We start from the raw sequence: 24,392 nt of genomic DNA on the forward strand, positions 1-24,392 counted from the left end.
AATGGTCGCCCCGGGAGATTTTCGGGAGGGGCACTGAAATATGGGAGTCTCCCGGAAAAATCGGGAGGGTTGGCAAGTATGGCCCCCCCCCCACCTCATCAAATTATTATTTCACATCCATGTAGACCTTCGGATGCCATGAAAAATCTTTTTCAATCAGTTTTTGTGTGATTTCATTTCTTTATATGCATGCATGACTGTAATGTCAAAAGGTTATTTGTGTGATTGTTATGTATTGTTCTCTAACTCTCCCATCAGGCAAACATCCCCTAAGAAGCACCAACAAAAAAGACAAGACAGGTTTTCCACATGAAATGGGGTGTTTTTACTGCATTTTAGTTTATTTAAAAATACAAATTAAAAAAAAGAAAAAAAAAGCCTTTTACAGAACACCATCCTCAACGTCGCTCGACCTGGCCCTTGAGGGAAGCGAGAGATTCTCCCCCGCCCCCCAAAAATGCCACTCATATTAACGCAGGCATTACAAGCACCCAGTTGATGTTACAATCGGTCAGTACGACACGCACAATGAGTGTAGATGTGACAAAAGTGGGGAGGGGGTCCACCTACAGAGAATAACGAACATGGAGTGGCCCCGCCCCCTCGCTGCCACTGTCAGTCAAGCCCTGCCAGTGTGAGGACACAAAAGAGGACAGCCCAACTTTCTACTGCTAACACATTTCACCTTCTGTCCATATGAACCAAAAAAAAAGTTTATTGTGTGTTAATTTTGGGAATAAAGTCATACACATCCATATAGATATAGATTAACTCTTTTTTTTTTTTTTCTTACAGTAAATCAGCATACAAGGTAAGCTGGGTGATTATATATGAAGACAACAACTAGAACTTTCACAGCACTGGCATTGGTTAATTTTAAATACAGTACTCAAGCATTGTTAGATTAATTAAACAAAAGACTAAAATGAACGGAATACCCCTCAAATCAAATAAAATACAAGTTGGTTTCCCTCTTCTAAAATATTTTCTCGTATTATAATGTCATGATGTACACATTTGATTTAACCATACCGACGAATATTGATCCGGAGACAACAATCACGTTGGACTTCCCTTCATTTCATACAGTACCATGCAGATCATATGCTTGTTGTTTTGTTTCTTTTATGAACCAAGACTGAACTCATCACTAATGTGTGGAGATAGTGTTGTCTTCACATAGACTTCAGATAATGGGGACTTATACGGTGCACATCAACCCTATTGCATGATACAAGTGATGCAGGGTACAGTGGCTACTATGGGGTAAGGGTAGGGGCAGGGTTAGTTACACTTTGGGCTCAGGCAAAGGGTTGATTAGGGGGGTTGTGTGCTCACAAGGGAGAGGAGGGAGTTCGCTCCTGGACGACAGCCTTTGAATCCGTGCAGACCTGAGAAGTGGCGATGCCTGAGTTAGTCTGTTCAATGTCCCTCTTCCCTCCCGCAGGCTTCTGTGCTCTGTAACACAAAGCATGTTACAGTCCAAAAAAGGCCAAAGATTGTGGTTCAAACACTTGTCCTTTGTCAACATGAGGAGTGATAGAATGTTTACTTACTAATTAAGAACATCTTCACATTCGTGTTTTCACACTTTCATAGAAACACATCTTTGAGAAAGTCACCCTGACATTTGCTAAAAACAAAGTCCATCATGAACAATAACAATAACGAGAAGTTATCTCTCTGTATTATTTGGTGGCCCTGTTCATATTTGTTTTAGATACACATCCTGTTACCTTTGTCCCTTTGTATCATGAGACACACATTTAGCAAAAAATGGCATTTCTACTGGTTAATAAAGAGGGTGCGTGAAGCACACGGAGGTAATTAGGATTCAAAACTACAGATAAAGGTGACTTTAAACACGGAAGCCTCGCCAAAGTTGGCATTTTAGTATTACCACCTTTCCTTCAAACATTTAAATAAAATCATCCATATCTGCACAAGGAATTTCAAAGTAATGTAGTGAACTAGCTCCCTTGCTGTGTACATAGACGCACACACAGCTGGCTTGTGCCTAATTATTCGCACAGTTCAAACTGCCCACGTAACGCAAACTAATGGAAGTAAAATTACTGAATTTACAAAAATCTATAATTTGCGTTTTATCTTTAACGTGTGTTTTACCTGCTACATGTCTAATCTGTATAGTTTTAGCCGTATTGCTTGGAGTAGTTACTAGTGATTGTATTTCTCTTAAAGAATGGCAAACATAAATCATGAAGCATTTAATACAATGTCAATAAAGCATTCTTTTATATTCTAACTCGGGGGTCAGCAACCCGCAGCTCTTTAGCGCCGCCCTAGTGGCTCCCTGGACCTCTTCCAGAGATGTGTGAAAATGGAAAAAGATGAAGAGGATTTTTTGTTTCAATATGTTTTCTGTAGGAGGACAAACATTCTTAATTTGTTAGAAATCCCACTGTTTATATCAAACATGCTTCACTGATGAGAGTATTTGGCAAGCACCGTTTTAGCGATCCTTGAACTCACCATAGTTTGTTTACATGTACAACTTTCTCCGATGCTGCCACAGAAAGACGTGTTTTATGCCACTCCTTCTTTGTCCCATTTTGTCCATCAAACGTTTCATGCTGTGCGTGAATGCACAAAAGTGAGCTTTGTTGATTTTATTGATTTGCTGGAGTGCTTATCAGGCATATTTAGTCAATTCATGACTGCAAGATAATCAATGCTAACATGCAATTTAGGCTAACTGCATGTACATATTGCATCATTATGCCTCGTTTGTAGGTATATTTGAGATCATTTAATTTCCTTCACTTATGTCCTCTGTGTATTTAATTTACTGTGTATTTGCATGTCTCATGACACATTATCTGTATGTAATATTGGCTGTATTTCTCATAATTGTTTGCCATGTTGTTCCAGACCACAGCAAACGTTACCTAGCTTGTAAAGATTGTAATAAATCCATTAGAAGAAGACAGCCTGCCGTTTCCTTAAACTTGGACACACCTTTGGCCATTCTAAGATAAATAATAAATGATAAATGGGTTGTACTTGTATAGCGCTTTTCTACCTTCAAGGTACTCAAAGCGCTTTGACACTACTTCCACATTTACCCATTCACACACACATTCACACACTGATGGAGGGAGCTGCCATGCAAGGCGCTAACCAGCACCCATCAGGAGCAAGGGTGAAGTGTCTTGCTCAGGACACAACGGACATGACGAGGTTGGTACTAGGTGGGGATTGAACCAGGGACCCTTGGGTTGCGCACGGCCACTCTCCCACTGCGCCACGCCGTCATTTCCAGGCGTTATCTCTCCCTCTGGGAAGCCTCCATTTTACTAATGATTTCCAATGTTGCAAAAATGTGTCGAATAAAAATTAAAATACAAAATTTTTGTCAACAAAGAAATGCGTCAGCCTTTGATAGTAGGCTAATATAGCTAATATAGACGCGCAGTGGAAGAGTGGCCGTGCGCGACCCGAGGGTCCCTGGTTCAATCCCCACCTAGTACCAACCTCGTCATGTCCGTTGTGTCCTGAGCAAGACACTTCACCCTTGCTCCTGATGGGTGCTGGTTAGCGCCTTGCATGGCAGCTCCCTCCATCAGTGTGTGAATGTGTGTGTGAATGGGTAAATGTGGAAGTAGTGTCAAAGCGCTTTGAGTACCTTGAAGGTAGAAAAGCGCTATACAAGTACAACCCATTTATCATTATTATTACATCATGTGTTGCCTTCATTATAACACTTATATAAGACTTTTGAAGTAATTTTGATAGTAGGCTAATATAGCTAATATAGACACTTACCGTATTTTCCGCACTATAAGGCGCACCGGATTATTAGCCGCACCTTCTATGAATTACATATTTCATAATTTTGTCCACCAATAAGCCGCCCCGGACTATAAGCCGCGCCTACGCTGCGCTAAAGTGAATGTCAAAAAAACGCTGCGCTAAAGTGAATGTCAAAAAAACAGTCAGATAGTTCAGTCAAACTTTAATAATATATTGAAAACCAGCGTTCTAACAACTCTGTCCCAAAATGTACGCAAATGTGCAATCACAAACATAGTAAAATTCAAAATGGTGTAGAGCAATAGTAACATAATGTTGCTCGAACGTTAATGTCACAACACACAAAATAAACATAGCGCTCACCTTCTGAAGTTATTCTTCATTCGTAAATCCTTCGAATTCTTCGTCTTCGGTGTCCGAATTGAAAAGTTGCGCAAGCGTGGTATCCAAAATGTCCGGTTCCGTCTCGTCGAAGTCATCGGGAGTCAGTGTCGCTGTTGTTCTGTGAATCCTGCCTTCCGGAAAGCTCGGACCACAGTTGTGACCGAAATATCTGCCCAGGCATTTACGATCCACTGGCAGATGTTGGCGTATGTCGTCCGGCGCTGTCTGCCCGTCTTAGTGAAGGTGTGTTCGCCTTCGGAGCTGTGTGAAAAAAGCCACCCGGCCTCTTCGCGTAAACTTCCCTTAACCACTCGCTCATCTTTTCTTCATCCATCCATCCCTTCGAGTTAGCTTTTATGATGACGCCGGCTGGAAAGGTCTCTTTTGGCAAGGTCTTCCTTTTGAATATCACCATGGGTGGAAGTTAGCATGGCAAGCTAGAACCACAGTGAAGGATGACTTCTCATTCCCTGTGGTGCGAATATTCACCGTACGTGCTCCCGTTCCACAGTGCGGTTCACAGGAATATCAGTTGCTGTGAAATACGGTAGTAATCCGTGTGCGGATGGAGAGATTGCGTCTTTTTATGAACCGGATCCTTTTCGCTTAGTAGGAGCCATTTTGTGGTCTTTACAGATGTAAACAGGAAATGAAACGTACGGTGATATCCGCGCGTTTTTTCTTCTTCTTCCGGGGGCGGGCGGTAGCTTACAGTAGAAGAAGAAGCGCTTCCTGTTCTATGGGGGCGGGTGCTTACCTTGGCGGTTGCTTGCGTAGAAGAAGAAGCGCTTCCTGTTCTACCGGGAAAAAAGATGGCGGCTGTTTACCGAAGTTGCGAGATCGAAACTTTATGAAAATGAATCGTAATAAAGCGCACCGGGTTATAAGGCGCACTGTTAGCTTTTGAGAAAATTTGTGGTTTTTAGGTGCGCCTTATAGTGCGGAAAATACGGTACTGTGTTTTAATAAGTCAAAATGAATACCTACTCAGGGGTGTCAAACTCATTTTCATTGAGGGCCGCTTGTAACAGTGAAGTGAATATAAACATATTAGCCCCATTACACAACTGCCTATGCATTTTTATATATTTTTTTACAAACAGGTTGGTGGATAACTAAAATGCTTTATTGACGCATATTATTTTCAGGACAGACCAGGCTTGAGTTTGACACCCGTGGATTAATCATTACTCGTAGGCACAATAATGTGTGTACCTAATCTTCAAGTCACAGTGGGTAGAATGTGACCAAGACCTTGGCTGGAGCTGATTGTTTTGGTTACACATCCAGAGGCTGAGACACAACATTACACTTTCGTCTCAATGAGTCCGTGCTTCCCCAGACACACAACAACACTTCCTCATTCTCAGCCAATCGACTTTCATGCACAGACGGTGTGTTTGCAAACATGGGAAAAACTGACATCAAAACATAAAACATTAACACCAGCTGGTCGTTACAGTATGAATTGATACATACAGCCACTGGCGTTGCTAGGCCTATTTTAGGGGGGCTCAAGCCCCCATAAAATATTCTTAAGCCCCCCCTAAATAATTTGGTGTTAAAAAAAAAAGAAAAAAAGAAATTCTTTTTTTTTTTTTTTACAAATACATGCCGACATATTCATTATAAAGTGGCCCGAATATGAGTTTAAATAAATAATCATATAAGCTGTCATTATTCACTCAGTTTCCCCTCACTTCATAGCGTAAGGAAGAGAGCCCCTTTAGTGCGTCAGTATCCAATCCATTACACTTGTTCATATAGAAAATGCCCACATCACTCAAAATCCAGTCTGCATTTGCTCTGCGACCTTGCTTGCGGTCCTTGGACTTGTTCATATAGAAAATGCCCACATCACTCAAAATCCAGTCCGCATTTTCTCTGCGACCTTGCTTGCGGTCCTGCAGGTGTACGAAGCGCATTAGCACACAGCACTGCAGAACAAGAACGTGAACGGATGCAAATGGACATAAGAAACTTTTTCAAGAAAGTAAGTATTCATCACTGCTTGTATTAAAATGTATTAGCTCCACTTTACACCAGGTCTGTGTTGGACAAAAAGTTACATTCCCACTCTAAAACAATGCTGCTACTTAGTTAGCTAGTTAGCCTGAAATGCATCATGAAGGTCCTGCTTATTTATAAAGTTAAATGTGCACTCTTTTTTACCATTTGCTATCTTTGGGGTTACTTCCTTCTGGAGCATCAGCTGTGTTTCTCACTTTACACATGGAGGAGAACAGGAGCTGAGCTCATTCACGTATGACTCTAATCAGTAGATAATAATAATAATCACTCCACAACCCCTATTGACCTGTAAGAGTCAGGGCAGAGGAGCACATAAAGTGAGAGGGGAGAGGCCTCTACTGGAAAGGTGAGTAGGAGAATAATGATACATATAAATAAATATTAAAACATTTTTTTTTAAAATGGCTTATCGATAAGCCATTTGTTTTCTTTCTTTCTGGGTGGATCATGTTGACTATTGGTCCTCCTAATTGTCAATCATTCTGGTGATGTTACGTAAGGACATATATATATATATATATATATATATATATATATATATATAATTTATTTATGCGTGACTGCTCGCTGACTGCTCGCTGTTTCGAAAAAGCCAAGTATTGTTCTATTTGTGTGCTTTTAATTGTTCTGCAGCTTTCTTTATTACTTTCTCAACATATTTAGTAGTACTATTTAACTTGCAAATCACCCGATCTCTGTCTCACCACCCCTCCCGCAGCTAGCTAGCAGCTAGCTGCTAAGCTAACGAAGCTAGCGCGGAGAAAGGCGTCGCCGGTCGCCGGTCAGAAGGAATCTACTCCTGCACACCGTGACCAGGACTTCTCGGAAGACAGCAGGAACTTCACTCGGTGACAGAAAACACCGTGAGTATGGCTTCCTGCGCGTCTTGCACCTTACTCACGGAGAGGCTGGCTCTGCTAGAGGGCCGTGTCCGCCAGTTAGAGCAGAGTAATCTCGTAACTTTAGATGTTGCGGACACATCTGCTAGCGTTAGCTGTAGCGAGCTAACTAGCCCAGCCTGTAGTAGTCCTAAGCGGCCTACAAGCTACGGTGTACCGGTTGAGACGCATAATAGATTTAGCTCTTTAGCTAGTCCTACACCCCAGTCTAACGGGCACCACACCTTAGTCATAAAGGACTCCATCACCCGAAACATAAAGCTTAGCAAACCAGCCACAATTAAGTGCATCCCTGGGGCCAGAGCACCTGACATTGAGGCTAATCTTAGGGAGCTAACTCGCAACAGGCCTAGTAAACACGTACGACAGGCTAATCGCACCACCAGTTATGCGAATATACTTGTACACGTTGGCTCCAATGACACTAGAATGAGACAGTCAGAGATTACAAAGAGAAACATAGCCAGGACTTGTGATCTCGCTAGAAAGATGTCCAGGCATCGAGTATTTGTCTCTGGCCCCCTGCCTGCGAGAGGCAATGATGAGAGATATAGCAGATTAGTCTCGCTTAACAAGTGGCTGGCTAGCTTCTGTAGACAACAGGGACTAACGTTTATTGATAATTGGCCCTCTTTCTGGGGCAAACCAGGCTTGCTGATGAGGGACGGCCTTCACTCTTACCAGGAAGGCGCCATCATCCTGTCTAAGAACATAGACCACTGTTTAAGTCACATTTGACTAACTACACTAGAGCAAGCCCGGTCACAGGCAATTACAGAGCCTGCTAGTCCGGGTGAGGAGTCAGTTAAGCTAGAACTAGCCAGCACCAGGCTGGATAATTCCTGTACGCATAGCAATTTTCTTAGAATAACACACAACTCACATAATGTGTTTTCTGTTGTGAATGTGTCCGGGGTAAATATGCATTCTACTGAGGTGGCAAATCATGATGCGTTCAGTCGATCGCAGCATCAAGCAAACAATCTGAAAATTCCCGTCGTATCAATTCCTAGATATGGTCGAAACTATTTAAAGTGCACTACGTATAATAAACGCAACATTATTAATATTTCTACTACGGATAATTTAAACAAAAACTCGTCAAAACAGCCCAATACTTATAATATGGGCTTTTAAACATAAGATCATTGTCTCCCAAAACGTTATTAGTTAATGAGGTCATTAGAGACAACAATCTTAACGTCATTGGTCTTAGCGAAACCTGGCTCAAACCAGACGATTTTTTTGCGCTAAATGAGGCATCTCCTCCTAACTATACGAATACGCATATTGCCCGTCCCCTTAAAAGGGGTGGGGGGGTCGCACTAATATACAATGAAAACTTTAACCTTACCCCTAACCTAAATAATAAATACAAATCGTTTGAGGTGCTTACTATGAGGTCTGTCACACCGCTGCCTCTCGATATGGCTGTTATCTACCGCCCCCCAGGGCCCTACTCGGACTTCATTAATGAATTCTCAGAGTTCGTTGCTGATCTAGTAACGCACGCAGACAATATAATCATAATGGGGGACTTTAATATCCATATGAATACCCCATCGGACCCTCAGTGCGTGGCGCTCCAGACTATAATTGATAGCTGTGGTCTTACACAAATAATAAATAAACCTACGCATCGCAACGGTAATACGATAGATCTAGTGCTGGTCAGGGGTGTCACCACCTCCAAAGTTATGGTACTCCCGTATACTAAAGTAATGTCCGATCATTACCTTATAAAATTCGAAGTTCTGACTCATTGTCAACAAACTAATAATAATAATAACTGCTATAGCAGCCGCAACATTAATGCTGCCACAACGATGACTCTTGCTGACTGTCAGGACTTGGTCTGGGGAGTTTGCTTTTCCAGGATGCAGCGGAAAGTTGGCACGGGCGAGACGGGAACCAAGGTACATGATTTATTTATTAAAAAAAAGATCAAACAAAAAGCGCGCACAATGGCGGAGAATAAACTATGAAAAAACAAAAAGACTATAAACATGGAACCAAAATTTACTGTGACAAGGGACATGAAGCAGGATCATAGAGGAGTGTGCAGAAGCATATATGGGGTGCGGTATGGGGTGCGAGGTCGTCAGAAAAACAAACTGAAAAACACTGAACTTAAATACTACAGACATGATTAACGAAAACAGGTGCGTGACTCAAGACGTGAAACAGGTGCGTGACGTGACAGGTGAAAACTAATGGTTGCTATGGTGACAAGACAAGGGAGTGAAAAGCCAGAAACTAAACAAAACATGACTTAAACAAAACATGATTACACAAACATGACAGAGCCCCTCCCTTAAGGACAGATACCAGATGTCCATAAAAATTAACAAGAGTCATGGGAGGGCGGGAGGGGGACATGGCGGTGGGTCGCCAGACCACGTGTCCCCGTATCCACCGGGGCACAGTTAGGTGGCGGCGGCGAGTGAAACGCCGCAGCAGCGGAGGCGGGCGCCCAGGGAATGGCCACATTCGTGGCCGACTGGGAGGTGGTCGCACTTGGCGTGGCGGGCGACCAGGTAGCGGCCATATCCGTGGCCGACGAGGAGGCAGGCGCGTCATCATCGTGGCAGGCGTGGCTTGGCGTGGTGAGTCAGGCGGCGAAGCTCGGCGTGGCGCGTCAGGCGGCGAAGCTCGGCGTGGGTCTTGGTATAGGTCTTGGTCTTGGCGTGGGTGTTGGTCTTGGTGTGGGTCTTGGCATGGCGGGTCTTGATCTTGGCATGGCGGGTCTTGATCTTGGCATGGCGGGTCTTGATCTTGGCATGGCGGGTCTTGGTCTTGGCATGGCGGGTCTTGGTCTTGGCATGGCGGGTCTTGGTCTTGGCATGGCGGGTCTTGGTCTTGGCATGGCGAGTCTTGGTCTTGGCATGGCGAGTCTTGGTCTTGGCATGGCGAGTCTTGGTCTTGGCATGGCGAGTCTTGGTCTTGGCATGGCGAGTCTTGGTCTTGGCATGGCGAGTCTTGGTCTTGGCATGGCATGGCGTGTCTTGGTCTTGGCTTAGCGGGTCTTGGTCTTGGTCTTGGTTTGGCGGGTCTTGGTCTTGGTCTTGGCTTGGCGTGTCTTGGTCTTGGCATGGCGTGTCTTGGTCTTGGCATGGCGTGTCTTGGCATGGCGTGTCTTGGCATGGCGGGTCTTGGTCTTGGCATGGCGGGTCTTGGTCTTGGTCTTGGCATGGCGGGTCTTGGTCTTGGTCTTGGCGTGGAGGGTCTTGGTCTTGGACTTGTTGAGCTGGTACCGGAGCTTGGCGTCGTGGAGCTGGTACCGGAGCTTGGCGTCGTGGAGCTGGTACCGGAGCTTGGCGTCGTGGAGCTGGTACCGGAGCTTGACGTCGTGGAGCTGGTACCGGAGCTTGACGTCGTGGAGCTGGTACCGGAGCTTGACGTCGTGGAGCTGGTACCGGAGCTTGACGTCGTGGAGCTGGTACCGGAGCTTGGCGTCGTGGAGCTGGTACCGGAGCTTGGCGTCGTGGAGCTGGTACCGGAGCTTGGCGTCGTGGAGCTGGTACCGGAGCTTGGCGTCGTGGAGCTGGTACCGGAGCTTGGCGTCGTGGAGCTGGTAGTGCAGGTGGAGGTGGTCTTGCTGGGGGTTGCGGCTTGGCATGGTAAAAGACTGGTAAGGGCGGTCGTGCTGGAGGCTGTGGCTTGACAGGTCGGAAGACTGGTGGTGGCGGCCGTGAGGGAGGCTGTGGCTTGACAAGGTGATGCTGATCCACCCCACCTGAACAATTCCCAGCCCTAGCCCCCCCCTCAAGGGGCGGATACCAGACGCGCTCCCTGCGGTCTGGAACTCTCTGTAGGGGTGGGCGGAGGAGGGCAGAAACTTCCCCATTAAATTGTCCAAATTGTCTTTCTTGTGCCTGGGATTGAGTGGGTGAAAAAAAATTGTTTTGTGTCTTGGGTGTGGCTTGAGTCCTGGGGAGCGGGGAATCAAAAGAAAAAGAATTCAGAAAAAAAAATCCTGGTTTTTGACGTCATCAGGGCGAAGCCGGGCTGGCTGCTGCTTGCTTCCGCCCGGAGGGGGAGGGGCATGTGGGAGCGGCGTGCCCTGCAGGCTCGCGGAAGTTCTTCCTGACGTCCTTCGTCTTTGGCGGCGCTTCCGCGGCTGAGGTGACGCTGTGTCGTCCTGGGACCAAATGAAGTCTCTATACTCCATGGAGGAGTAGCGCCGCGTTTCCTCCTCCATCGCGCACAGGACCGCCCAAGAAGCCTCGTCGAAAATGTCCAACTCAGGTGCGGAAAAGCGGGTCTGCTGACGACCTACTGTCAAGACTTGGTCTGGGGAGTTTGCTTTTCCAGGATGCAGCGGAAAGTTGGCACGGGCGAGACGGGAACCAAGGTACATGATTTATTTATTAAAAAAAAGATCAAACAAAAAGCGCGCACAATGGCGGAGAATAAACTATGAAAAAACAAAAAGACTATAAACATGGAACCAAAACTTACTGTGACAAGGGACATGAAGCAGGATCATAGAGGAGTGTGCAGAAGCATATATGGGGTGCGGTATGGGGTACGAGGTCGTCAGAAAAACAAACTGAAAAACACTGAACTTAAATACTACAGACATGATTAACGAAAACAGGTGCGTGACTCAAGACGTGAAACAGGTGCGTGACGTGACAGGTGAAAACTAATGGTTGCTATGGTGACAAGACAAGGGAGTGAAAAGCCAGAAACTAAACAAAACATGACTTAAAACAAAACATGATTACACAAACATGACACTGACCTACTGCCTTCGGTAATGGCACCATTCCCAAATTATGTCGGCTCTATTGATAACCTCACTAACAACTTTGACAATGCCCTGCGCAAAACCATTGATAGTATAGCACCGCTAAAACAAAAAAGGGCCCCTAAAAGGCGCACCCCATGGTTTACAGAAGAAACCAGAGCTCATAAATTATCATGTAGAAAGTTGGAACGCAAATGGCGCGCGACCAAGCTTGAGGTTTTCCATCAAGCATGGAGTGATAGTTTAATATCGTATAAACGCATGCTTACCTTAGCTAAAGCTAAATATTACTCAAATCTCATCCGCCTCAACAAAAACGGCCCTAAATTTTTGTTTAGTACAGTAGCATCGCTAACCCAACAAGGGACTCCTCCCAATAGCTCCACCCACTCGGCAGATGACTTTATGAATTTCTTTAATAAGAAAATTGAACTCATTAGAAAGGAGATTAAAGACAACGCATCCCAGCTACAACTGGGTTCTATTAACACAGATACAACTGTATCTACGACGGATACTGCAATACAAAATAGTCTCTCTCTTTTTGATGAAATAACATTAGAGGAACTATTACAGCGTGTAAGTGGGATAAAACAAACAACATGTTTACTTGACCCACTTCCTGGGAAACTTATCAAGGAGCTTTTTGTATTATTAGGTCCATTAGTGCTAAATATTATAAACTTATCACTTTCCTCTGGCACTGTTCCCCTAACATTCAAGAAAGCGGTTATTCATCCTCTGCTCAAAAGACCTAACCTTGATCCTGACCTCATGGTAAACTACCGACCGGTGTCCCACCTTCCCTTTATTTCGAAAATCCTCGAAAAAATTGTCGCACAGCAGCTAAATGAACACTTAGTGTCTAACAATCTCTGTGAACCTTTTCAATCCGGTTTCAGGGCAAATCACTCTACGGAGACAGCCCTCGCAAAAATGACTAATGATCTACTGCTAACGATGGATTCTGATGCGTCATCTATGTTGCTGCTTCTTGATCTTAGCGCTGCTTTCGATACCGTCGATCATAATATTTTATTAGAGCGTATCAAAACACGTATTGGTATGTCAGACTTAGCTTTGTCGTGGTTTAACTCTTATCTTACTGACAGGATGCAATGCGTCTCCCATAATAATGTGACCTCGGACTATGTTAAGGTAACGTGCGGAGTTCCTCAGGTTTCGGTTCTTGGCCCTGCACTCTTTAGTATTTACATGCTGCCGCTAGGCGACATCATACGCAAATACGGTGTTAGCTTTCATTGTTATGCTGATGACACCCAACTCTACATGCCCCTAAAGCTGACCAACACGCCGGATTGTAGTCAGCTGGAGGCGTGTCTTAATGAAATTAAACAATGGATGTCCGCTAACTTCTTGCAACTCAACGCCAAGAAAACGGAAATGCTGATTATTGGTCCTGCTAAACACCGACATTTATTTAATAATACCACCTTAACATTTGACAACCAAACAATTACACAAGGCGAATCAGTAAAGAATCTGGGTATTATCGTCGACCCAACTCTCTCCTTTGAGTCACACATTAAGAGTGTTACTAAAACGGCCTTCTTTCATCTCCGCAATATCGCTAAAATTCGTTCTATTTTATCCACTAGCGACGCTGAGATCATTATTCATGCGTTCGTTACGTCTCGTCTCGACTACTGTAACGTATTATTTTCGGGTCTCCCTATGTCTAGCATTAAAAGACTACAATTGGTACAAAATGCGGCTGCTAGACTTTTGACAAGAACAAGAAAGTTTGATCATATTACGCCTATACTGGCTCACCTGCACTGGCTTCCTGTGCACTTAAGATGTGACTTTAAGGTTTTACTACTTACGTATAAAATACTACACGGTCTAGCTCCGTCCTATCTTGTCGATTGCATTGTACCATATGTCCCGGCAAGAAATTTGCGTTCAAAGAACTCCGGCTTATTAGTGATTCCCAGAGCCCAAAAAAAGTCTGCGGGCTGTAGAGCGTTTTCTATTCGGGCTCCAGTACTATGGAATGCCCTCCCGGTAACAATTAGAGATGCTACCTCAGTAGAAGCATTTAAGTCCCATCTTAAAACTCATTAGTATACTCTAGCCTTTAAATAGCCCCCCTGTTAGACCAGTTGATCTGCCGTTTCTTTTCTTTTCTCCTCTGCTCCCCTTTTCCTTGGGGGGGGGGGGGGGGGGCACAGGTCCGGTGGCCATGGATGAAGTGCTGGCTGTCCAGAGTTGGGACCCGGGGTGGACCGCTCGCCTGTGCATCGGTTGGGAACATCTCTGCGCTGCTGACCCGTCTCCGCTCGGGATGGTGTCCTGCTGGCCCCACTATGGACTGGACTCTTACTATTATGTTGGATCCACTATGGACTGGACTCTCACAATATTATGTCAGACCCACTCGACATCCATTGCTTTCGGTCTCCCCTAGAGGGGGGGGGGGTTACCCACATATGCGGTCCTCTCCAAGGTTTCTCATAGTCATTCACATCGACGTCCCACTGGGGTGAGTTTTTCCTTGCCCTTATGTGGGCTTTGTACCGAGGATGTCGTTGTGGCTTGTGCAGCCCTTTGAGACACTTGTGATTTAGGGCTATATAAATAAAGATTGATTGATTGATTGATTGATTTATATAATAGATTGTATTTGTAATCTACTTTACATTTGATTCCAAATCTCAAAGTGCTACAGAATTACAACCATTGGCGTTGTTAGGCCTATTTTGGCGTTGTAATAAATAAATAAATAAAAAATGGCTTATCGAAAAGCCATTTGTTTTATTTCATGTATATATATATATATATATATATATATATATATATATATATATATATATATATATATATATATATATATATATATATATATATATTACGTAACATCACCAGAATGATTGACAATTAGGAGGACCAATAGTCAACATGATCCACAACATCCTCTATCCATCCATCCATTTTCTACCGCTTATTCCCTTTGGGGTAGCGGGGGGAGCTGGATCCTATCTCGTATACCTTTAAGTCTTTCATATATATATATATATATATATATATATATATATATATATATATATATATATATATATATATCCCGGTATATATATACACATATATGTATGTGTGGGAAAAAAAATCACAAGACTATTTCATCTCTACAGGCCTGTTTCATGAGGGGGGTACCCTCAATCGTCAGGAGATTTCTCTAAGTCTTTCTTATTTACAGTATATATAAACGTTTCTCATTTCTATTCAGACTTCCATATATATTTAATTTCCTTAACGACTTGCCATAATATATATATATATAAATATATTATATATAAGCCAAATTATCCCGATCCAGATATTACTTTAATTCAAGTAATTAAGTAATATTTCCAGGGCTTGAATTTACAACCATTTTAGTCACATATGTGCCCAAAATGTAATCTGTGCAACTTCAAAATATTTGGGAACAAACAATTATTGTATTGTGAGCGAAAGTGGTGGCATTAGCCTCTATGTTGTGAAGTAATAACATAGAGGCTAATGCCACGACTTTCATTGTGTTTCAGTGTATCTTAAAGGATCATGCAATTAATTGTTTCTTGTTGATGCTGTAAACAAAATGTCACTGTGCAAACCCATGTTTGTTGTTGTACTGAACACAGATTGAAAATAAACCGACTGAAATAATAATAATAACAATGAATAATTTATAAGTCTTTGTTAGCCGTTTGTGAGGTTTTGTGCTCGTGCGCTACGTTCGCTCGCATCCTGTGCATCTCCTGGGGGCTAAGCCCCCCCTGTCCTTAAAAGCTAGTGACGCCCCTGCATACAGCCTATTATTTGTGCACTATTCACAAGTGATGTCCCAAAAACTCGACCACCGGAAAAAGACTTTGATTACCAAAAACAGCGCTGCCAAAACCGGATGTAAACAAAATACATGCGATTGTCTGGAGCGTTGTCAGCATGTCTGCAATGTGGACATCATTTGAATATATACCAGATATACCCACTGACAGCGATCTGCAAAATGTGCAAATATTAAGAGAACACTTTTAAGAAGAGACAGTGTAACTGGAGCAACAGCGCGAAGCAAGTGTGAAGTCACGCTGACTGCAGCTCGCCTCTTTCGTCGGGGACATCGAGGGACAGAAGTAGTCTCTAAACGAGTACATTTTATAATAACACCCGAAGAAGATGCTAAATTTGTTGCTAGTTGTTTTTAATATAAAAATAATTAAAAGTCAACAGACTTTACTTGAAAACAAATCTCAAAGTATATTGTACAATAACAACAATTGAAAAATATGGCAAAACAATAAAAGAAAATATGTGTTATGGGTTACGTTAATACTAATTATTTATAACAGATTTGTTTGTAAATGTATGTCTACATTTTTTGAGTCTTTTTAAATAATTATAACTCCGGCTTTCTCCCACCTCCAAAGACATGCACCTGGGGATAGGTTGATTGGCAATACTAAATTGGCCCTAGTGTGTGAATGTATGTGTGAATGTTGTCTGTCTGTGTTGGCCCTGTGATGAGGTGGCGACTTATCCAGGGTGTACTCCGCCTTCCGCCCGAATGCAGCTGAGATAGGCTCCAGCACTCCCCGCGACCCCAAAAGGGACAAGCGGTAGGAAATGGATGGATGGATATTACATGATCATATAAAATTATGCAATGATGTCATGGTGACCACACCCATAACCACGCCTCCACTGCCACAGGTATCTTGGCAGTCTAGGGAAAACCCTGGCATTGTAAACAAAAAATGTAGATATGTGATATAATTAATACGATCAGTCCTCCCACCAGTTGTTGATGATAACCGCCAATTTGCATGATAGAAATTAAACACAACGTAGGGCAAGTTTGGTCACACACTGGCACATGCATGCATGCAATGTAGATAGATGTGTTATAATTAATGCGATCGCTCCTCCCGCCAGTTATCAATGATAACCAGCACATTAAAAATAAAACAGAGGTACTAGATAATTCTAGTCTAATGGAGGTCACTTAATAGTGACCTCCATTGCGGTATGAATAGTGTTCAGGCTGTATTTTATTTGCGAGAATGCCACATTAACTATGTGTACATGGACATAATTAATCGGATTAAAAGCCTAATCGGAAAAAAATGCTTCATGTAAACACGCCACTCGGAATATTCTGACCGAATCACACACGTTTGGATCAAAATTTCCTTTAGATCGAGACGGGTGGTTTATGCCAAAAGTCATTTGTCAGATTGGAGAGAAGTTTGGGTCAAAATGATCCTTTACTGAACATGTCTGTGACGTTAGCCATACTTTGGTGGTGGAGGGAGAACTAAAATGAATAGTCTCGGAATGAAGCGAATGTCTTGCTGCTGTCTACTCCATTCAACATGTACAGAAGTAGCGTTATATACTGTTGAGTTTGTTGCTCTAAAATCGAGACTAGCAAAAACAAGAGTATGGTCTGGAGGGCACAGAACAGTTCCATTTCTAAAAGAGAGGTAAAACAAAAGTAGCGAACAGAAAGAAAGATCGATAAATAAATAACGTGACAACCTCGGGAAAAGCAGAAATGCACAGAGCCATGTTTGCTTACAGTGGCAGTTATTGCTCCTTCTACTTTTGTTTAAGGTATGTTCTGCACAAGTCAAAATAAAGTATTCCGATTTAAGGTGTGATGCATGAAAACGCACGTCATAATCAGATCTTTTTTTTTCAGGGTCCATGCACACAGTAACATTCTAATCCGAACTATGATTAGATTTAATAAATTTTGCCCATGTACACATGGCTAGTGTCACTAACTGACTTTGTGAGAGGTCGAGAGATGATTGATGAACTGCTCAGGCACAAAGAGTAATGGCAGACATATTTTCCCTTTCTCCGATGACGTAAATGAAGCCGTCTTTCCTCTCTTTCTTCCTTTCCTCTGCTATTTGATATCAGCCATGCCGATTTCCCCATTTTTTTTCGCACGGCACACCTACTAAAAACATTTACAAAAATAATGGGCAGGGATTTCCTCTTATACTTTGCTATAATGCTCACCAAGGAAGAGTTTGAGAAAGATAGAAGCTATGTAGAATGAGACCATGTAAATATATATCCTCCTGAAAGACAGCTCCCTCTGCAGTGGACATTTGTGTTTTAAAGGCCATTTTTTCTTAAATTTGTAACCCTAACAAAAGAAATTGACCAAACACAAATGTCCACTTTAGAGGACGCTGGTTTGCAGGTGGTTAACTTGATTTCCTGACAGGATGAGTGTAATGCTGACACCTCACTAGAGCTGCTCTGATTGGACAGATCATCAACGCTGGACAAAGGCGGTGTGTTGCGCCGTACCTTGACGGCGCTGTCCACCGGATCCAGTCCCTGCTCCGACAGCTGTTTCAAGGCACTTAGAGCAGCCTGAGAACGAACAGAGAGAGAGAGAGAGACAGAGAGAACAACAGATGGTCAAGTGAGTGCGGAGGGAGGAAGCATGCGATTGAGTAGGATAGTGAGTGTCACCCTTCAGCTGCTTTTCAAATAACACTTAACTCTGGGAAAGACAATGCCAGCAGGACACTTTCCCTTCACTTTCTGTTGTCTTTGGCTTCTCTGCTCTCATTGTTTGTCTAGCAGTATTGGCTTAACATTTCCACTTTATGTTCTTGCTGCCAAGTCAAGAGGCATCTGTATTCGTGATGCTCACACCTAAACAAACAGCAGCATTTTTTAAAGTAACAATAAAAAGGAAGATTTAATCCTACACCTGAAGAATTCAAGCACATTTTGTCGGCATTGCTCAGGAGAGTGCAGAACTTTTCCAAGGTGGACAGATGGTGCAGGGATTCCGAGCAAAGAACAATTTAAACAATTTCACACAATTACCATTGTTGTGCAATCACTTCATAACAACACTGTTTTATTGAAACTGCATGGCAACATAAGTAACAGAGTTAAATAAGCCTAAGTGGAGCTTAATAACCATGTATTGAGTATACAACTTGTCTTTGTTGCATGTTCCGCTGTACCAACTTTGGTACGGGAGACCGACCATTCATTGACCTCGTACAACAAAATGATTCATTCTCAGCTTTATACAGCTTCTCACTAAACATAATATTAATACAAGAAGTCATATTAATGAGACCATGGGTCAATTTATGCTAAGCTATCTGAAACAAAGATTCACATTTTAGCTTTGTGATTCAGGTGACCAATTACTGTAATATCCACTATTGTATCTAAAAAATAATTCATTCAATTTTTACAATATGCCAAGGGCCAATAAACAATATTATAAAACTATTTGCACCAAAATATCAGATTTTTCCATATCATATCTCTATTATTTCCAGAGTATTGCATCAATGTAAATATATATTTATTTTACATTTTTCAAGTATATTACATAAAAAGTAAGAACTATACACACCTTAATATAGGGCAGTGCTTCTCAATTTTTTTCCGTTACACCCACCTAAGAAAAATAATAATGTTGCACCCTCCCCCACCCACTCTCTGCCACGACTATAAATAGTACCATTTGTCTATAAAATTGTTATAAGTACACCTCTGCATAACCATGTATCATTGACATTGAAAAAAAGAAAGAATTATAGATCAACCTTCAAAAAACAATAATTATTGCCATTGATTTTAGTGTACAACAGACAATATATTTAAAGTGCATCAATTTGCCCGAAATGAATTTTTTTTAAAAATCCTTATTTAAACTTCAAAACATTTTTGACCTACTAGAACCATTTGATACTGGAAAATAGAACTAAATAAACTCAATAAATAATCCATCCATCCAAGGAGCATAATATATTAAACACTTTAACCTACAAAACAACAATGAATAAAACATGCTGATTTCTTTTTTGACAAAATGAGAAAGTAAGAATAAATGGGTGCAATGAGCATGTTTTGTAATGCACAGCTTTTAGAAGTGGGGTTTGTAGCATGATACAGATAAAGCATATTCCCCCAGGGCCCATGGGGGAAGAGACATTTACATAACTGTTCTTAACTGAAAACTAAGAATCAAGTGTTGTTTTAGCTTTCATCAAAAGTAAATCATTATAGTAAATATAGTAGTGGCAGCTTTGTACTAGCGTTTTTGCTTCTAATTCTACTGCAACATTTCAGCGCCTACTGCTGGCCTGGCGTGCGTATGACAGTGTTTTCGCAGATCCTTATTGATTAATAATAACTTTGTTTTACTATGTTGTAGTAAAAAACATACTCTAAGTTTTAATGATGAAAAAACAGTCATAGGTGTTTCAGTTTTCAGTGTAAATAACATTTCGATTAGGACTTGCACGTCTTTAAAAAAATAATAATCTTCTCCTGGATTGACAGCAAACTCCCTATTGGCTAGCCACTGAGCTGAACCACAAATTAAAACCACTTGAGGGCCACTTCTTGAAACGGGCTCTTTAAGTGTGCCAAGATAAACGGGGCCCATCTGATGTTGTCCAGGTTCTGTCATGACACACATCCTTTCTCTATTAGAATGAGCAGGTCCAGATGAGCTTGCATTTTCACAGTTCCTAACTGAGTTGGTGCTGGAGTTGGGAGGGTGTAGTTAGAGAATACATCTCCCATTGGAGCTGACACCACCGGGGCTCCGCCTGGTGGAGCACATTTAACATAATTAACATCACTCTAAGGCCATATCCAGGCGAATCTGAATATTTTTTAAAACATGCTTATGTTTCTCTTCCCACATACAAATGTAGGTTTTTGTCATTAAAAACGGAGCTTTTGAAAAACTATGGCTGAGGTGTTTACTTTCAGAAACGTCGCTTTGAGTGTTTGTGTTATAACTTGGTTTGTGTCATAGGAAATGCAGAGTTTCCCAATGATACATTCATATTTTGTCATAGCCCGACAAAAATAGATTTGGCGTACCTGTTTCTCCCTTGCTCACAGACACATTGTAAGTCACCTGGTCTGCCAAATAATAAGGCTTAGCAGGAGTGATCAGTGTTGCCAGTTTAGAGACTTTGTCACTATATTTAGCGAGTAATCTAGGGCTGTCTTCGACTAAGGATTTTTACAGTGGACTGTGATTTGTTAGATTTCATTGATCATAGTTTTTTTGTATGTAAGACCGCTAATTGTGATCCCCATAAATAAACAGAGCTCATTTTCAAGTTTTTCTAAAACACTCAAGAGAGATTGGATTATGAGATTTGGGTAGGTTTAGTGCTGTCATTGGATCTGTCCCACTGGGTTTGGCTTCAGTTCTGGCAAAGTGCTGAAAAGATGTTTAAACTTGACTATCCAAAGTGGAGATGCGTAAACCTTTTACCTCCAGGGGCCACAGTGAAAAATGTACCAATGGGCTGCGAGCCAAATACCGCGATTTTAAGCGTAGAGTAGCACCATAAGTGAAGGGTTTAGCTTCATACCACCGCCATGTATAAAGTAGCATAGATGGATAACAGAGATATATAACCATGCGGGCATGCTCTCAATGATTGTGAGCTTAAAAAAGGTCCATATGAATCTGAATTATACTGAGAAGCAACGACTTGGTGGGCCAAAACTGGCTGCCACTTTGGGCACCCCTGATCTAAGGGAAGTAAAAGTCGTAACAAAGTTTCTTTAGGTGAACCAGCGTAAGGATCATTATTGTTGCCAGGGGGAGCAGTGAGGGAGAATTTCTGTCTGAGCGATCTGGTCCAATTTTTTGCGAATCCCATAAGGGCGCAGTGGCACAACATGTACAAATGTGTGACAGGGGCGGTGGTCCCATCGGGCCCCCGTCTCGCAACATCCTCCAACGCACAGTGTACACGGGGGGCATTGAGCACTCAACTCGGAGGAAGGAGGGGCGTTCAATGTCCGACTATTCGACTGCGAGGTTGATTGTCCACTACTACAAATCGAATCATTGAATAGTCGACTATTCTAAGACACCCTTAGAGTAATTAAACCTTTTTATATTGTTTTTTTTTTTTTTTTTTTAAATGCGACTTGTGAGAAATCTACAGGAGACTTTTGGAGACTGACATCAAAGCACGTATCGCTCTGCTGTGGGACCCTCCCCTATCTAAAAGCACTCACAGGTGGTCTGTTTTGTGACATATAAATAAAATACAAAAAAGCAACTGACGAGAGTTTATTTGTAATTTTAAACATATTTGTTTTGGTTTTCACGTTTTCATAGGTCCCTTTTTACAAATGCGTCATGGCCAATTAGTCGCAGCGGGGAACGTGCATTTTTTAAATATCCCTGTTCGTTTGGAAATGGCCTGACTTCAGATGAAGTTTTTTTTTCATGTCGATAACTAATTTCCCCCTCATAAATTGCAATCCATATAAGTGTTCTTAAAAAAAACAAATTTCAGTTAATGTTTCATCAGAATGGAGATAAGGAATTAGTGGTTTTGCTCAACAGATGAGTGAGCTTTGACAAATGGATGAGTCAAGCCGCAATACACGGACCACCTAGGTCAGCGTGAGCTGTAATGCTCAGTAACAAACTGCCTCGACAAAACGCTTACTCCACATGAGGAGACACACTTCCGCACGTCTTTACTAAAAGATGAATATGCTGGGAGATATCCAAAACCAACATGTATGCTGCTGCATGGAATGCAATAAGCAAGGGAGGAGAATACTAACCATCCTATGTGAGCTGGAGTTAAAAAATGTTCCAAAACTTTAAAATTATGAGAAACATAAAGCAGGAATGATAGTTTATGACTGAGGAAAGCAAAGGTCAGAATCTGGCTTTTATCCATCAAACTGATGAAAAAAAATCTGCAATGCTCTGCAACAAGACCGCAAAATAGGTTTAAGGAGTTGTACTGCTTTAACATAAGACTTAAGAGAATTCATTATTAGAACATTTTTACTACACTCTGTGAAGTTCAGTGGTTGAATACTAGTTTACAGTACCATCATAATAACATATTTAGATGCTTTGCCACCTTGTTACCATACAATGATCAGCAATGTCCAAGTAGGACATCCATCTACAATATTCACACCTGATAACTAACAGACGCGCCAATCCTTGATTAAGTCAGTAATAAATTGTAATCAGAACTAATTTCCTGTTTGGTGTATTTATTCAATCGTTTTCGAGACCTTTCTCTGCTTAGGTAAATAGCTGAAGCCCATCTGTTTTCGGATTGGGGGTGGGGGGTGGGGGTGTGTGTGTGTAGATAAACAGCCATAAATCAGAGTCTTGACTGTGGCTGAGCTGCTGATATACGACAGGCAGGCATACGAGCTAAGGCAGCCAGTCGATGGCCCAGAAGCGCCACATTGCCTAGGACAAATACTGGGCCTATCTGCAGGAATGGCAGTCAATGAAAGCATTATTTTTCTAATGAGATAAGGTGGACCGTCGTCAGAAGCTGCCATTGGACTAATGCATCAACATTAACATGCTATGTTTAGTCTTAGGCTCTGATATCATAGTCGAGAATGTTCTATGGTCCTGATTACGTCGTAGATTAAATACTGCTTTGGTTTCCCGAATCAGAAATGTGGTTTATTCCCCTCCCCCCAAAAAGTATTATTACATGAATTTATAATAAATAAACCCAAAATGGCCAGATTCATTTGTAAGAAGATGACACTTGTTTAAAGACACATTAAACTACAAGCAATGGTTTACAGCTGGGCTTTTCAATTATTTGCTGTCATGACCACCCTGGGTGACACATTTTTTTACTATGGCGCTCCCCTGGATTTAACTACTATTGAGAACTTGATAATATTGTTTTATTTATCTTTAAAACACTGTGTATGTGTTACATTCTTTATATAACATTATTAAAGTACAAACCCCGTTTCCATATGAGTTGGGAAATTGTGTTAGATGTAAATATAAACGGAATACAATGATTTGCAAATCATTTTCAACCCATATTCTGTTGAATATGCTACAAAGACAACATATTTCATGTTCAAACTGATAAACATTTTTTTTGTTGCAAATAATCATTACCTTTAGAATTTGATGCCAGCAACACATGACAAAGAAGTTGGGAAAGGTGGCAATAAATACTGATAAAGTTGAGGAATGCTTATCAAACACTTATTTGGAACATCCCACAGGTGTGCATGCTAATTGGGAACAGGTGGGTGCCATGATTGAGTATAAAAACAGGTCCCAAAAAATGCTCAGTCTTTCACAAGAAAGGATGGGGCGAGGTACACCCTTTTGTCCACAACTGCGTAAGCAAATAGTCAAACAGTATAAGAACGTTTCTCAAAGTGCAATTGTAAGAAATTTAGGGATTTCAACATCTACGGTCCATAATATCATCAAAAGGTTCAGAGAATCTGGAGAAATCACTCCACGTAAGCGGCATGGCCGGAAACCAACATTTAATGACCCTGACTTTCGATCCCTCAGACGGCACTGTATCAAAAACCGACATCAATCTCTAAAGGATATCACCACATGGGCTCAGGAACACTTCAGAAAACCACTGTCACTAAATACAGTTTGTCGCTACATCTGTAAGTGCAAGTTAAAGCTCTACTATGCAAAGCGAAAGCCATTTATCAACAACATCCAGAAACGCCGCCGGCTTCTCTGG

At 42.0% G+C, this 24,392-nt stretch overlaps 1 protein-coding gene across 2 annotated transcripts in view; it reads right to left on the reverse strand.

Annotated features, from left to right (window-relative positions):
• Positions 1-315: 315 nt before the first annotated feature.
• The window catches only part of stau2 (staufen double-stranded RNA binding protein 2), a 277,028-nt gene continuing 252,951 nt past the window's right edge, over positions 316-24,392 (reverse strand). The window contains exons 14-15 of one of the 2 annotated variants that reach the window (XM_061965635.2): positions 18,175-18,240; positions 316-1,458 (exon numbers count right to left, since the gene is read on the reverse strand). In XM_061965635.2, the coding sequence (XP_061821619.1) occupies positions 1,423-1,458; positions 18,175-18,240 (102 nt within the window). In that variant the 3' untranslated portion in view covers positions 316-1,422. Of the gene's footprint in view, positions 1,459-18,174; positions 18,241-18,384; positions 18,529-24,392 lie in introns of those variants that run through there. The other variant, XM_061965637.1, reaches the window with a different exon arrangement.

Source organism: Nerophis lumbriciformis, linkage group LG07 (genome assembly GCF_033978685.3).
Source record: "Nerophis lumbriciformis linkage group LG07, RoL_Nlum_v2.1, whole genome shotgun sequence".
In the NCBI taxonomy this organism is placed as follows: Eukaryota; Metazoa; Chordata; class Actinopteri; order Syngnathiformes; family Syngnathidae; genus Nerophis; species Nerophis lumbriciformis.